Below are 16,779 nucleotides of genomic sequence, written 5' to 3'. Positions count from 1 at the left end.
AGGACTTTATTTTTCTTTTCTTTTTGTTGTATCAACCTTGAGGCGTGGATGATGGGTTGTGTTGTCAAATTTTGAGGTTGGGGGGCCTGTACTTTTGTTGTTTTGTGAATTGCCGTGATGCCATCACTCTTTTATATATATAGATAGATATGCCTGTGTATATATATGTTTGTGTATCTGTGCAGGCCTGGGCCTACTTGGGCCCTCCAGGCGTTTTGGACTTCAACTCCCACAATTCCTAACAGCCGTTCCGGCTGTTAGGAATTGTGGGAGTTGAAGTCCAAAACGCCTGGAGGGCCCAAGTAGGCCCAGGCCTGCAGCGCGAGTTCTGTCATGGACGCTCCGTCCCATCCGAGGCCTGTGCGGCCTCCTCCTCGCGTGGCTCCGCCTCCCGCCCTCCCTTCCTCGCCTGACGGCTGCGAAAGGCCTCCCCTTCCTCCCTTCGTTCCTTCCTTCCTCCCTCCCTCCCTTCCTTTCCTACCTCCTTCCCTCTCTCTCTGTCTCTCTCTTTTTCTCCCTCAATGTTTATTTATTTCCTTTCTTTGCAGCAGCCGCAAGTGAGGTGAGTGGCGGAGCAAGGAGCCTGGTTTTTTTTTGGGGGGGGGGGGAACCTCTAATTAGCGAAGGGGCCTCTAATTAAAGCGGAGGCTAATTAATTTTGAGGTGTCTTTTTGTACAAAAGGAGCTTGTTCTTCTCACAATAACACGACAATACCATTACAGTGCAATATTATAATAATAATAATGATGATGGTGGTGATGATAATGTAATAATCACACGTTTTTTGTTTCCTTTCATCCTCCTCAAGGCATTAAAAAAAAAGATGGTGAAAAGGTATGATTAGGTCAGAAACAGAAGGGACAGATCTGCCATTAAAAACATAATTCAAGACAGGGTTGCTGTGAGTTTTCTGGGCTGTATGGGCCATGTTCCTGAAGCATTCTCTCCTGACGTTTCGCCCACATCTATTTGGCAAGGCATCCTCAGAGGTTGTGAGGTCTGTTGGAAACTAGGCAAGTGGGGTTTGTTTATGTGTATAAGGTCAAGAGTGGGAAAAAGAACTCTTGTCTGTTTTGAATGTTGCCTGGACTGTATGGCCATGTTCCCGAAGCATTCTCTCCTGACGTTTCTCCCACATCTATTTGGCAAGGCATCCTCAGAGGTTGTGAGTTCTGTTGGAAACTAGGCAAGTGGGGTTTGTTTATCTGTGTAAGGTCCAGGGTGGGAAAAAGAACTCTTGCCTGTTGTGAATGTTGCCTGGGCTGTATGGCTATGTTCCTGAAGCATTCTCTCCTGATGTTTCTCCCACATCTATTTGGCAGGCATCCTCAGAGGTTGTGAGGTCTGTTGGAAACTAGGCAAGTGGGGTTTGTTTATCTGTGTAAGGTCCAGGGTGGGAAAAAGAACTCTTGCCTGTTGTGAATGTTGCCTGGGCTGTATGGCTATGTTCCCAAAGCATTCTCTCCTGACGTTTCGCCCACGTCTATTTGGCAAGGCATCCTCAGAGGTTGTGAGGTCTGCTTGGAAACTAGGCAAGTGGGGTTTGTTTACCTGTGTAAGGTCCAGGGTGGGAGAAAGAACTCTTGTCTGTTGAGAATGTTGCAATTGATGAGCATTGAATAACCTTACTGCTTCAAAGCATGTCTGCTTCCTGCCTGGAGGAATCCTTTGTTGGAAGTTGTTAGCTGGCCCTGATTGTTTCATGTTTGGAATTCCCCTGTTTTTTGAGTGTTGTTCTTTGTTTACTCTTCTGATTTTAGAGTTTTTTAAATATTGTTTAGCCAGATTTTGTTCGTTTTCATGGTTTCCTGCTTTCTGTTGAAATTGTCCACATGTTTTTGGATTTCAGTGGTTTTTTCTGTGCAGTCCGACATGGTGGTTGTTAGGGTGGTCCAGCATTTATGTGTTCTATAATAACAACAACAACAACAACAACAACTTTATTTATAACCCGTTTCTATCTCCCCAAGGGGACTCAGAACCATTCAAATGGGGGCCAAGCCAAATCAACAGATAAAGCAATATGTCAACAGCATATATAATTAAAACAATAACAGGAAAATAACATTCATAAAATACACCAAATCATATGCTGTGTCCAGGTTGGTTCATCAAGTGCTCTGCTGTGGTTGACTTCTCTGCTTGAGCTAGTCTGCAGTGCCTTTCATGTTCCTTGATGGAATTCCAGACAAGCAACAATCAGGGCCAGCTAACATCTCCCAACAAAGGATTATCCCAAGCAGGAAGCAGCCAGGTTTTGCATCTGCAAGGCCATTCAATGCTAATCAAGCTGGCCAATGGCAACATTCACACTTGCCTCCAACAGGCAAGAGTTCTTTCTCCCACCCTGGACTTCATTCCACAGGTATATATTATAAACCCCACTTGCCTAGTTTCCGACAGACCTCACAACCTCTGAGGATGCCTGCCATAGATGTGGGTGAAACATCAAGAGAGAATGTTTCTGGAACATGGCTATACAGCCTAGAAAACTCACAGCAATCCATTAATATCAGAGATAGATCTAATATTAAAACACATTAAAGGCAGAAATAGATCTAAAATTCATACATATTCATATCGGATAGATCTAACATTATAACATTAGTATCAGAGATAGAGCTAAGATTCAAAACATATTAAAGGCAGAGATAGATCTCAGATTCAAACCTATTCAAGACAGATAAAAGCACTAAGGCTATTCATACCCATAGACCTAAGATTTATTTAAAAGCACACATTAAAATCATTCACATTAGTAAAATAGACTGGGCAGGCCTGCCAGAATAACCATACAATAACAATAATAATATATTGTATTTCTCTGAGTGATATGGATGTATTGTATTATGAGAGTATTGTATTATTATGGCACTGTTATTATGTGGAGTACTGTATATTGTTTTATAAAACACTGTTACACTATAATAATATAATAATGCTGTGCTACTGTTATTATTACTATTAGTAATAATATTGCCTTGCTCTTATTAGTGATAATATGGTTTTACTCTTTACTCCTAAAGAGTATATTGTTTTCTAAAACACTGTTACCCTATAATAATACAATAATGCTATGCTACTGTTGTTGTTGTTGTTATTATTATTATTAGTAATGCCGTATTATTACCACTACTACTATTAATAATAATATGGTTTTACCCCTTAGACATAGATCTAAGATTAAAGTGCATTAAAGTCAGTCAGAATGGTAAAATTCATAGGATCAGATGGATTGGGCAGAGCTGACAGAATAATAATACTAATAAGACTATAATAAGATAATACTACTAACAATATAACTGCAGATCTCTGAGGGAGTAAGAAGATATTGTGTGATTGTGGCATTATTATTATTGTTATGTGAACATGGCACTATTTTTATATGACAGTAGCAATAGAAGTGTTATAAAACTCTCTTATATAATAAGGTACGAATAATATTATTCTATTATTATTAATAATACAATAGCATGATTATTATGGAAAATAATATGGTCTTACTCCTTAGCCATAGACCTAAGATGAAAACACATTATCACTATTCACACTAAATGGACTAGGCAGACATGCCGTAGTAATAACACTGTAATAATACAATACTGATAATAATATAATAGTGTATATCTGAGGGAATAGAAAGGTATTGTATGATTATTATGGCACTATTATTATTAGATGTCCATAGTAGTCTTGTATTGTAAAACACTTATATAATAATATAAGGATAATACAATACTATAGTATTACTATTATTAATAATAAGAAGAATACTGTAATCTTATGACAATAATATGGCAACATGAGTATCATTTTAAATAATATGGTGTTATCTCTTAGGCATAGACACATTAAAACTATTCACACTAAATGGACTGGGAAGACCTTTCAGAAAAAAAAATACAATACTACTACTCGTAATAATATAATATAATGGTGTATCCTTGAGGTATAAAAAGATATTGTATGATTATTATGGCAGTATTCTTGTTCTATTAGTATGGCACTATTGTGATGACAGTGGTAGTAGTTTATTGTGAAACACTAGTATTATATAACAATATAAAATAATGCTAAATAATAATAGTAAATAATAGTAATTAATAGTAATATTTCTTCAGTTGTACTTCTCACCCATATTTTTTCAGGGAGCCCTGGTTTTCTATGTTTTTTCAGAGGCACGTATTTTTTTCATTTCCATATTTTTTCCAGAGTGCTTCTCCTTCTGCAGTATGTTCCCCATAAGCATTTGCTTTGAAAAAGGAATGGAGAACTGCTGCACAACAACTCCACAGCAACAAAGTTTAGGGATGCTGGAGTTGAAAAACCACAAACCGAGGCAGCTATTATAGGACTGAACTGGAAGGGTTCAGCTGGTTGTTTTTAAGGGTGGTGTTAAATCTAATGAAGGGTAAAAATGATATGCAATTCATGGAAGGATGGAAATTTCTTTTGCACCATTTGGACAAATATATTGTTTGTTTGGAGTAGTAGAAAGTACTCTTGCAGCTCAGGTTTCAAAATGTCTTGGGTGGGCCATTTCTAACCTACCTGAAGGGCCTCTCTGATGAGACAAAAGGAGGAACTTGCTTCTTTATAGTAGATACCCAGCGTTGGCCGGGTTATTTTAAAAAGCCATTTTTAATTGTACAAAATGCATAAGGTTGTAGATTAACTACAACTGATATAATGCCAGGTTAATTCAGTGAAATTCCATCAGTACATAAAGTTTGTCATGTTGGCCAAGCTTGCTCTAGATGCATCATCGTTGGGGTTCAGTGTAGCATAAACTACAACTCCCACTATGGTGAGTCAATCCTCCCAAACCCTTCCAGTTGGTTTAGTCATGGAAGTTCTGTGTGCTAAGTTTGGTCTAGCTCCATCATCAGTGGAGGTCACTCTTTCTCTGGTTGTGGGTGAACTACAACTCCCAGAAAGGAAGGCAAGTTTCCCCCAAATCCCTCCAATAATCAAATTTCGGCATATCAGGTATGTGTGCCAAGTTTGGTCCAGGTCCATCGATGTTTGAGTTCACGGTGCTCTCTGGATGTAGGCAAACTACAACTCCCCCAAATCAAGGTGAATTTTCCCCCAGAAATCTCCAGAATTTTTTACGAGTCATGGGGGCGCTGTGTGCCAAGTTTGGTCCAATTCCATCTTTGGTGGAGTTCAGAGTGCTCATTGGTAGTTCAGAGGTAGTGAGGATGCCTGCCATAGATATGGGCAAAATGTCAGGAGAGAATACTTCTGGAACATGGCCATACAGCCCGGAAAACATACAACAACCCTGTGATCCCGGCCATGAAAGCCTTTGACAACACAGAGAGAGAATACTTCTCTAGCCATTTGTAAGTCCTCCACGCAGCTGACATTGACCATAGAACCATCCTAAAGGAGCTAGAGATTCCTAGAGTCATATTGTCTCAGATTAAACAGATAGGTTTTCCCACTTTTGCAGCGGTTCTGTCTCCCTAACCCTCTACAAAAGAGGAGAGCACTATATGTGTGGGAATGGGACATTGGTCCCCGTTGTTGACTTCTCTTGGCTGCGGACCCTGCTAAGACATGGTTCTTGTCTGGAGGGATTTCTGCTGTGGAGTAGAGTTTCTAAGTGGCCAATATTGATTGTTTGAAGGGGGCTTGGCCTTAAAAAAGAGATAACCTGTATTTTTGCCCTTTGGACCCGTTCATTCCAGAGGTGGAATGGAAAGTTTCTAGGTTTTCAACAACAGAAGCATTCTTCCACCCCCCCCCCCCCCCCCCCCACAATCCATTTGTTACGGCAGGACTGGAGAGAAGCATAAGAGTTATCCCAAGCTTGGACAGGGAAATAATCAATATATCTCACTTTTGTTCCTGGACGAGGGACAAGGCGGAGGTCAAAACAGGCTATCTTTTATACCTCTCCGCTCTCCTGGACGCCTGTTGTTGAATATGGATGTAACCTCAAAGTACCCTGATCGAAAAGAAAGATACAAGCCCAAAGTAGCCTGATCTTGCAGGGACTTGCCTAATTGGTGTCTACGCTTGAGGCTTTGAATGTTTACATGATTGGGGCCATCCTCTACATGTTCTTCATGAACTTCAGCAAGAGAGAGGATAACTGAAGTAAAATAAGTATTAATCATTTATTTATTTATTTAAAATATTTATATTCTGCTCATCTCACCCTGAAGGGGATTCAGAGCGGAGCACAACATATATATGGCAAGCATTCCATGCTGGGACATAAAATAATTAATTATAAATATATACAAACATTAAAAACATTAAACATTCAAATCAGTTATATCTACAGTAGAGGCTTGCTTATCCAATATAAATGGACCAGCAGAATGTTGGATAAGAGAAAATGTTGGATAATAAGGAGGGATTATGATTTTACAAATTAAGCACCAAAACATCATGTTTTACAACAAGCCTGCCACATGTTTGGGAGTGTGGCTGCACTTGTTGTTGGGTGTGTTGGCCTGCTGCACGTTGCTGCCTAGAGAAACAGCTGTGGATCCGGGCAGGAGGCAGACTGTGTTGGATAATACAGAATGTTGGATGAGCAAAGGTTGGATAAGCGAGAGACTACTGTACTTTAAAATCATGGCAGAACCACAGTCCTTCAGGGCTATATAGTTGGCACTCGAGATATGCCGGCGCTTGGGATGCAGGACCCCATAAAAGTGGAAAAGCTACAAAACGCAGCAATAAAAACAAATCATAAACAAATAAAATCACATGTACCAATAAACAAAGCAACCAGGCTTTAAAGCTGCAAAGCAATTCAATTCTAATCAAAGTAGTCAGTTGCAACGTTCACACTTGCCTCAAACAGACAAGAGTTCTGTCTCCCACCCTGGTCATTCCACAGATATGTAAACCCCACTTGACTAGTTTCCGAAATACCTCACAACCTCTGAGGATGCCTGCCATAGATGTGGGTGAAACATCAAGAGAGACTGCTTCTGTAAAACATGGCTATATTGCCTGGAAAACTCACAGCAACCCAGGCTTCTCATGGGTTAAACTCACTGTTGTGTAGTTTCCTCCTCAAAGTTTGAGCAAGAGGGACTTGTTTACGTGCTGCTTTGGGCTAGAAGTCTGGCACCTAATCTTGGGTGTGTCATCTTTCTCTCCAGGTCAAACGACAGTGACATTGTGAACCTGCCGTGCGATAACTGGGCTATTCTTCTGCCTGGGCCAATGCTAGATCTGGAAGTGGTTCCCGAGCGGTCTCTTGGGAATGAACAATGGGAATTCACCTTGGGTAAGTGATCTGTCGCCTTGTGTCAGCACCTTCTGACTGTTTTGGGTGGAGAGGACTTTGGAATACCTGTATTTGCATATACATATACAATGAGATGTTTTATAAGTGGGTCCCATATCTAAACACAAAATTTGTTCTTGTTATAAATGTAGGCTGAAGGTAGTACAGTAGAGTCTCACTTATCCAACATAAACGGGCTGTCAGAACGTTGGATAAGCCAATATGTTGGATAATAAGGAGGGATTAAGGAAAAGCCTATTAAACATCAAATTAGGTTATGATTTTACAAATTAAGCACCAAAACATCATGTTATACAACAAATTTGACAGAAAAAGTAGTTCAATACGCAGTAATGCTATGTAGTAATTACTGTATTTACGAATTTAGCTCCAAAATATCACGATGTATTGAAAACATTGACTACAAAAATGCGTTGGATAATCAAGAATGTTGGATAAGTGAGACTCTACTGTATTACACATAGCATTTAAAAACATAATTGTGTGCTTGAAACAAAGTTTGCATATCCTATGGTGGAGATAGCAACTTTCTCAAGTCTCCTGTATGTAATGTTTGTCTGTTTTATAATGTGTCGGTTTATTTCCTAAAGTGTATGTCTTCTTTGGTTTGCAGTTTTCTTAGCTCTATGGACTTGAAGCAGTGGGAGGAGCTGCAGATCATGTGACTGGTTCAGTGACTGTTTAGAATGCAGTTTAAAAAGGATGACAGTTGAGGCTTGAGTCTGCTAGAGTACAGAAGCCAGTGTTGGGAGTTAGAAGACAGTTGAGGCTTGAGTTTGTTAGAGTACAAAGCCAGTGTTAGAAGTTAGAAGACAGTTGCGGCTAGAGCCCGTTAGAGTACAGAAGCCAGTGTTAGGAGTTAGAAGACAGTTGAGGCTTGAGTTTGAGTACAAGCCAGTGTCAGAAGTTAGAAGACAGTTGAGGCTTCAGTCTGTTAGAGTACAAAGCCATTGTTAGAAGTTAGAAGACAGTTGAGGCTTGAGTCCCTTGGAAGTAGACTGTTATGAAAGAGAGCTGTACAGAGCAATTTAGTTTTGAAAAGACTGTTAAAGACTATAAGTTAAGGATACAAACTGAAAAGTTTTCAAGTTTAACCTGACAAGAAATGTACTCGTATGTTTAAATACATGAAGTTATGAGTAAAACGAACGTGTTATTTTAAAGAAGTCTACTTGAACTTTTGTCTGCTGAGAGCGTCAATTAGGAACAAGATATTTATATGCTCAGTGATCTTCCATTACCCAATAAACTAAAGGAACACTTCTGAAACTCTGCTACCCAATAGGTTGTGATCCTAACAAGTCATAATCCAATAGTCCAATATCCTAAACTATCAGGAAGCAAAGATGTTACTGTCATTGTCATGCATGAGGACAAATTTTGGAGTATTTTGGATTTTGGAATTCCATGGTTCAGCCTGAACCATGGAAAGGGAAAAATTATGAACTACTTTACAGACTGCACAGAATGAAGTGGCAGATTGAAAAAGTAGTGTACAAGAATGTACTACTTCAGAAGAGAAACCACTTTTGTCCTTCCCTGTTGAAAAGACCATCTGCATGTTAACAAGTTAGCACCTCAGGAGGAGATTTAGCATAGCTGTCCCTTTGATAGGCGACTTACTACATGCACGTTGTTTGAAAATGTTGTTTGAAGTATTTTTAAAAGTCTTCATACCTATAGGCCTTCGAAGTAGTACCACCCAAAATTACATAATTTTCACTGTGCACTACTTGTCGAAGGCTCCTGATCTACCCATAGATACTTCCTCAAGTGCTCTTCAGCAGTATCGTGTTTTGTTTATGCTTTGCTTTGGCACTTCCTCCTCCTGTAATTCTAGCATGTTTAGCAACACCCCTCCGAAATCACATGGCTATTGCTCACAACAATTGGCATTTGCCCTGTTGGAAGCCGGGCTCCTGAAGGCTCGAGTATTTTTCCACGCAAACACTTCTTAGTCTACCTTACTGTATATGTGAGGGGAGCTGAGGTTGTTACTGCAGCTATTCTTTTTTTAGAGGAATAAACAGAAAAGGCGTTTGATATGTTTTGAGAGGTGTCAGGTGTGTGGTCAAAGGCTTTCATAGCTGGAATCACTGGGTTACTGTGAGTTTTCCAGATTGTTTGGCCATATTCCAGAAGCATTATCTCCCGATGTTTCACCCACATCTATGACAGGCATCCTCAGAGGTTGTGAGGTATATTAGAAACTAGGCAAGGGAGGTTTGTATATCTGTGGAAGGTCCAGGGTGGGAGAAAGAACTCTTACGTGTTGGGGTGGGCAAGGTATGGCTCTAGGGCTGAATGCTGCATGAGCAAATATGAACCACTGGAATAACCTGAAGCCAACTGAAAAATCTGATCTTATTCTATAGGGTAGTCTTGTCTTGTTTATGCAGCAGATCTGCCTTACTAGATTGTCATACTGATTTGTACTGGATCACTGCCAATGCTTTGCTGCTTGCTTTACCTGGTGGTAGCATCAACAACAGCATGATATTGTTTTTTTCATGATGGTGTTGTATAATAGAATTGACTAGTATTAGCTAGCATGAAACACTAAAGATCTGTATCTTAGGTCCCTTCTACACTGCCAAATCAAATCCAGATTATCTGCTTTGAACTGGATTATATGGCAGTGTAGACTCATATAATCCAGTCCAAGGCAGATAATGTGGATTATCTGCTTTGATAAACTGCATTATATGACAGTGTAGAATGGGCTTTAGCTTCTTCTCCCTTTTTTACATCATTAAGACATTGGAAATTTTAAACTTGTAGAAAAAAAGCTGTGATCATAGGTACATTGTGTGTGTGTATGTGTATGTATTTTAATACACACACATATGTGTTGGCATACATGTAATGGCAGTTTACCATATAATGTTTGTTCTTCCCTGGGAACCTTCGTTGTTTCAAATGAAGAAACCTGTCATTGTATGGGATAGTATTTCTGGATCAGGGAATATTTAATTATGGTTTATTCCCAGTTCAGATGAGGACAGGCTGCACAGAATATGTGCCTCCGAAGACACTGTACACAGCTAGCCTACATGCTGTAACAGTGTCCTCCCTTTATTCCTGCTTTGTCTTCTACATCAGAAATGAAGACTGTCTGGGTTTTGATATACCACAGTTTCCTGTTGGCGATTGACCACAGTTTCTTTCTTTGGATATAATGGGAAACTGTGGTTTAACCTGGCCAGGAAGTTTTTCATTACATCGTACGACAGGAGGGATCTTGTGTACACTAAGCTTCATCCCATGGTTTATTTGAAGGAAAAAAAGCCTGCATGTGTTTAAAAGGCAGGGCACTGGTTGCTCTAACTAGCAGCAGTGGGATGGAGATATTACCGTGTTTTCCCAAAAATAAGACAGTGTATTGTACTATTTTTTATTCCCAAAGATGCACTAGGTCTTATTTTCAGGGGATGTTTTATTTTTCCATGAAGAAGAATTCACATTTATTGTTGAACAAAAAAAATGAACATTTATTCTATACTGTACAGTAGTTGTCATCACAAACCAACATAACCAAACCAGACAAACTGACTTATGTCAATAATTTCTTGTTACTACCATTATTTCCATATACAACTGGTATGTACATTTACCAATTCTGCATACTATGGTGTTCTGTTTGGCAGGCGCTGGGCATGCTTGCGAACACAAACTTTGCTAGGTCTTACTTTTGGGGGAGGCCTTATATTTAGCAATTCAGCAAAAACTCTACTAGGTCTTATTTTTTGGGGATGTCTTATTTTAGGGGAAACAGGGTAGTAGATATCCTGGCAAGAAGAATAGGGTTTGTTCAAAGTATTTTGTCGAAGGCTTTCATGGCCGGAATCACTGAGTTGCTGTGAGTTTTCCAGACTGTCTGGCCATGTTCCAGAAGCATTCTCTCCTGATGTTTCACCCACATCTATGGCAGGCATCTTCAGAGGTTGTGAAGTCTGTTGAAAGCTAGGCAAGTGGGGTGTATAGAACTGTGGAGTAATGTTAAGGGTTTTTGTAGTAAATGTTGCAATGTTTTGGTGCTAAATTCATGAATACAGTAATTATTACATAACATTACTGTGTATTGAACATCTTTTTCTGTCAATTTCTTGTAAAACATGATGTTTTCATGCTTAATTTGTAAAATCATAATGTAATTTTATGTTTAATAGGCTTTTTTCTTAATCCCTCCTTATTATCCAAGATTTTCACTTATCCAATGTTCTGCTGGCCCGTTTATCTTGGAAAAGTGAAACTCTACTGTAATTATTATTATTATTATTATTATTATTATTATTATTTATTGTTGATACCATATTGTTTTTGTTGACCCTACTCTTCAACTTACATATCTAGTTTACTGTTTTTCTTTGAAATACAGTAAATATTCAAAAACATTTAACCTACTGATGACTCAATTAATGTAATTTTATTGGTATCTATTTTTATTTTGAAATTTACCAGTAACTGCTGCATTTCCCACCATCAGCTTATACTCGAGTCAAAGTTTTCCCCATTTTTTGTGGTAAAATTAGGTGCCTCGGCTTATATTTGGGACGGCTTATACTTGAATATATATGGTATATTTTCTGGTACTTGCCGGTATGTTGAGAGTTAGATTCCAACTTATTTGGCTGTTGCTGCATCAGAGAAGGCTGACGTGTCATCATTTGTGTTTTTCATTTCCATGCTTGTGGGGAATTTTGTACCATTAGTACTAATGACAGGTAGTTTTAGTTCTTCCATAAACCAGATATCGCAATATGTGAAATCTATCTGTTGGGCAGAATGTTGTTTCTATTTTACTCTGTACCATGGATCAGAAAAGCAGGAATGTGGCTGTCTACCTCAATACTTTAGCACAGTGGTGATAAATTGCTTTGCAAAGAACATGTTCTGATTGCTGGCAAGGAATCCCCCTTGGGAATCCCCAAGTAGCAAGCTCCATTGGAACGGATCCATTAGTAATGCTTCCTGAATTTCTCTGAAATTGCTGCTCCCATCACTAACTCTCACCCCTGCGGTGCTAAGTTGTTGTGCAACTAAATCATAACTAGAACTACATCTGAATTGGAGGTGCAAGAGCAAAGGGAGTTCAGGGAATCAAAAATTTGCCAAGTTCCTCCAAATCTGAAGTAGAGAGTAAATAAGTGACTCTGTGAGGATATATTTTTTTTTGCAGAGAAAAATGAAATTTTGAAAACATACGGAAAGAAAATTAGATAAATATGTTCTATGGGAATAATGGAAATGCTTTTAAAGACACAGAAGAATGTTATGTAAGACAATCTATAGTCTCGTGTATCCTGTAGAGTTCAATGGTAGTATGATGTTTAACTTGATATCCAAGTATGCTGCTAGTTCTGGATATGAAGAGAGTATTGCAATCTCATGTCTGAACAGTGCACGTCATTTTAAATACAGTAGAGTCACATTTATTCAGCATCCGCTTATCCAACATTCTGGATTATCCAACGCAGTATGCCTCCTGCCCGAATCCCCCAGGAACAAGCAGCCAGACTTTGAAGTTGCAAGGCCATTCAATGCTCATCAAGCTGGCCAATTGCAACGTTCACACTTGCCTCAAACAGACAAGGGTTCCTTCTCCCATCCTGGACATTCCACCTTGTTTCCAACAGACCTCACAACTTCTGATAATGCCTGCCACAGATGTGGCAAAATGTCAGGACAGAATGTTTCTGGAACATGGCCTGGAAAACACACAACAACCCAGTGATTCCGGCCATGAAAGCCTTCGACAACACATTGCAATATCACTGATCCACCTCCTACCAAGTTCCCATAATTTCCCCATAATTTTGGGGATGGTGCGGACAGTAGTCCAACACATCTCCAAGTCACAGGTTTTCTTATAGATCACACTTATTCAGATTGACTCAATTGTGTTTCCTCCTTATGAAAGGCAGGCATTTAAAGACAGACTGCAGATGGTACAGACAGTTTTCAATACAATGGCTGTTTCTGTCATCATCAAATCACTCTGGCCTGCAGAATGTAAGTGACTCCACAGGTTATATATTAAACTTGCACAGTAAGCTTGGAGGAAGCACGTCAGCTAGCCTCAAGGAGCCAGATGGGTTGACAAAACATTAAATGGCCACACATTAAAAAAGAAAACCCGTATCACCAAACCACAAAGTTTAGAGACAACTCTTTCATAACAGTACTAAACCACCCTGGGTTTTCCAGGAAGGATCCTTGTTTCCCAACGAGAAGTTTCGACATTTATGAGTGGAAGAGCAAGCAGCCTTTACAAAACCAGACTCTATTCAGCAGTAAGCGAGTTCTCTTCTGCTAACGTAACTAAGTGCAAATGTCGATTGTGACAGACAATATATCGTGTCTGCTCCACAGAGAAGGCTTCCAATAATGTGTAAGCCTTTTAGGCAGCCAGACCAGAAGTGGTTTTGGCTTGTATCAGTCCAAAGTCAGGAGCTCACAACCTATAGGTTTCTCCATCTCTTGCCACCACCAAATCAGCAGAAGTTTCATCTCTTTTAAACTTACATACAACTTCTGGAACATGTCCATACAGCACGGAAACAAACACAACAACCCAATTTGAAAAATGTTCTCTTCCTGGTTTGAAAGTGTAATTTCTGCTTAATTGTGCCACCCTTATTTTGAAAGCAGATGGTTAACTTCAGAAACTTTGTTTTTGTGGCTACCACAAACTACATTAAATTAATTGAGACTCGGTGAGATATTCATTGAAAAGGTAGAGCAAAATGTGCTGCAGGAAGTTTTTGCGGTTTAGTAAACTTTTTCCATGTTTTTATGATAGACCCAATTAGGAAATGGCATTTATAACCTAGGAAGAAAAATTGTGTTACATAGCGTAATCAAATCTGCAAATGTGGAGGGACTACTGTCTTTCTTAAGCACCTCCTTTTCTTCACCAATCCTTTTCTTCACCGTCTCTCCATTGCTTTCTGGCTGTTAAATGATTTTGAACAGTACAGCTTAGAAAAGCTTGTTCTCTTCCTGGGATTATTACACAGTTACTTGAGCATACCTGATGCGTGAGAAGCAGGAGACAGGGAGGTGAATACTGATAGGTTAGCCAGCACTGCAGCCCTTTCAGGATCAAAGCTACAGGTAATAATTTACCTTCAATCTCCCAAACTTTCCAAAAATACAACACAATAACAATTCTGCGTGTCTTGCATTTATAGAGACGTATATTGGCAAGTAGGGTTTATATCCCTGTGGAATAATGTCCAGGATGGGAGAAAGAACTCTTGTTCTGTTTGAGGCAAGTGTGAATGTTGCAGTTGGAAAGCTTGATTAGCATTGAAAAGCCTTGCAGCTTCAAAGCTTGGCTACTTCCTGCCTGGGGGAATCCTTTGTTGGGAGGTGTTGAAAAGTAATTAAGGTGAAAGTATCTCCTCTTAACCATTTGTATTAGATCGGTTACATTGTAAAGCTGACAATGAATGTCTGATTTTTGCTTTTCGGTGTTTTTGCTCGCGGTTGCAATGTAGAGCAGACTTATATGATGAAACTTGTAAAAAATATTGACTTTCTGCAGACAGCTTCTGCAGAAGCTATAAAGCCTATAGATATATGAAACACCTCCCATGAGATATATTTATTGTGTCAGAAGTGAACCGGGGGTACAAGTTGTAATGTATTTGAAAACACAAAGATTTTTTAAAAACTTGGCATGATAATAAATGTCCTTTGACTAGTAGCTGGCCACTTGGAGTGCCTCTGGTATTGCTATAAGAAGGTCCTCCATTGTGCATGTGGCAGGGCTTAGACTGCATTGTAATAGGTGGTCTGTGGTTTGTGCCTCTCCACACTCGCATGTCATAGACTCCACTTTGTAACCCCATTTCTTAAGGTTGGCTCTGCAGCTCATGGTGCCAGAGTGCAGTCTGTTCAGCACCTTCCAATTGCCCAGGAGGGAGTCTCTCATCCGGCGTCAGACACCGATTGAGATTCCGGGTTTTAGCCTGCCACTTTTGAACTCTTGCTTGCTGAGGTGTTATTGTGAGAGTCTCTGTAGATCTTAGAAAACTATTTCTTGATTTAAGGTGTTGGCGTGCTGGCTGATACCCAAACAGGGGGTGGGCCAGAGATATAATACAATAATAAAATTAACTTTATATACCGCCCTATCTCCTCAGGTGACTCAGGGCAGTTTCCAACATGGTAAAAACAATACAATGCAATACACATAATAAAAACAGAACCATACAATAATTTAAAATTAATACAAGTAATAAACAAATGCACAAAATGCAATCCGACAATGAAAAATAAAACTAGAAACAATATTCCATTTACGGGCCACTTATGGTGACCCGGGGGCCCTGGTGGCACAGTGTGTTAAAGCGCTGAACTGCTGAACTTGTGGACCAAAAGGTCCCAGGTTCAAATCCTGGGAGCGGAATGAGCGCCCGCTGTTAGCCCCAGCTCCTGCCAACCTAGCAGTCCGAAAACATGCAAATGTAAGTAGATCAATAGGCACCACTCCGGCGGGAACGGCACTCCATGCAGTCATGCTGGCCACATGACCTTGGAGGTGTCTACGGACAACGCCGGCTCTTTGGCTTAGAAATGGAGATGAGCACCAACCCTCAGAGTCGGTAACGACTGGACTTACCGTCAGGGGAAAACCTTTACCTTTACCTATGGTGACCCAGAGTTCAACGTTGGAATGGCCAACTATAAAGTGCTATTCAAGTCTTGTGCAACAGGAGATGTCAATGCCTTGGTCCTTTCATTGCTGGCTGCTACTTCCCAGTGGATGTCAGGTGTTGCAGTGGCGGCTAAACAGTATAATTTCTCCAGTGGTGTAGGGCATAAACATCCTGTGATAATGTGGCATATCATTAGAAGCCACATCCACTGTTTTAACATGGTGAAACGTATTCCACACTGGGCATGCATATTCAGCAGCAGAGCCTCAAAGCGCAAGGGCAGATGTCTTCACTGCATCTGGTTTTGATCCCCAGGTTGTGCCAGTCAGCTTTCTTACGATGTTGTTCTAGCTCCCACTTTTTGCTTGATAGTCAAGCAGTGCTTCTTGTAAGTCAGGGCATGGTCCAGGTTAACTCCCAAGTATTTGGGTGTGCTGCAATGCACCAGTGAGATTCCTTCCCAGGTCATCCTCAGAGCTCGAGATGCTTGTCTGTTCTTAAGGTGAAAAGCACTGTGTTTTAGATGGATTAGGGATCAGCTGGTTTTCCCTATAATAGGCAGTAAGAGCACCTAAAGCTTCAGAACGCTTCTGTTCAACCATTTCAAATGTGGTGATGGCACGATCATCAGCATAGATGAAACACTCTGCGCCTTCTTGCAATGGCTGGTCATTTGTGTTGATGTTAACATTGCTGGAGCAAGCATGCCCCCCTGGGTAAGGCTGTTCTTCTGTTTTCGCCATTTGAGAAGACATGAGAGAAGCCTCCCCGCAGGATCATGACACATTCGGACATCCCCTGGGTAACGTCTTTGTAGACTGCTGATTCTCTCA

The 16,779-nt window shown here is 40.1% G+C and overlaps 1 protein-coding gene across 1 annotated transcript in view; it reads left to right on the top strand.

Moving 5' to 3' along the window:
- Positions 1 to 391: 391 nt before the first annotated feature.
- Positions 392 to 16,779, top strand: part of phaf1 (phagosome assembly factor 1) — a 55,377-nt gene continuing 38,989 nt past the window's right edge. Inside the window, exons 1-2 of the mRNA XM_003221589.4 lie at positions 392 to 562; positions 7,132 to 7,259. Of these exons, the coding sequence (XP_003221637.2) occupies positions 522 to 562; positions 7,132 to 7,259 (169 nt within the window). The 5' untranslated portion in view covers positions 392 to 521. The remainder of the gene's footprint in view (positions 563 to 7,131; positions 7,260 to 16,779) is intronic.

This window comes from Anolis carolinensis, unplaced genomic scaffold (assembly GCF_035594765.1).
Source record: "Anolis carolinensis isolate JA03-04 unplaced genomic scaffold, rAnoCar3.1.pri scaffold_9, whole genome shotgun sequence".
In the NCBI taxonomy this organism is placed as follows: Eukaryota; Metazoa; Chordata; class Lepidosauria; order Squamata; family Dactyloidae; genus Anolis; species Anolis carolinensis.
This window is presented reverse-complemented; position numbering and strand designations above follow the sequence as displayed.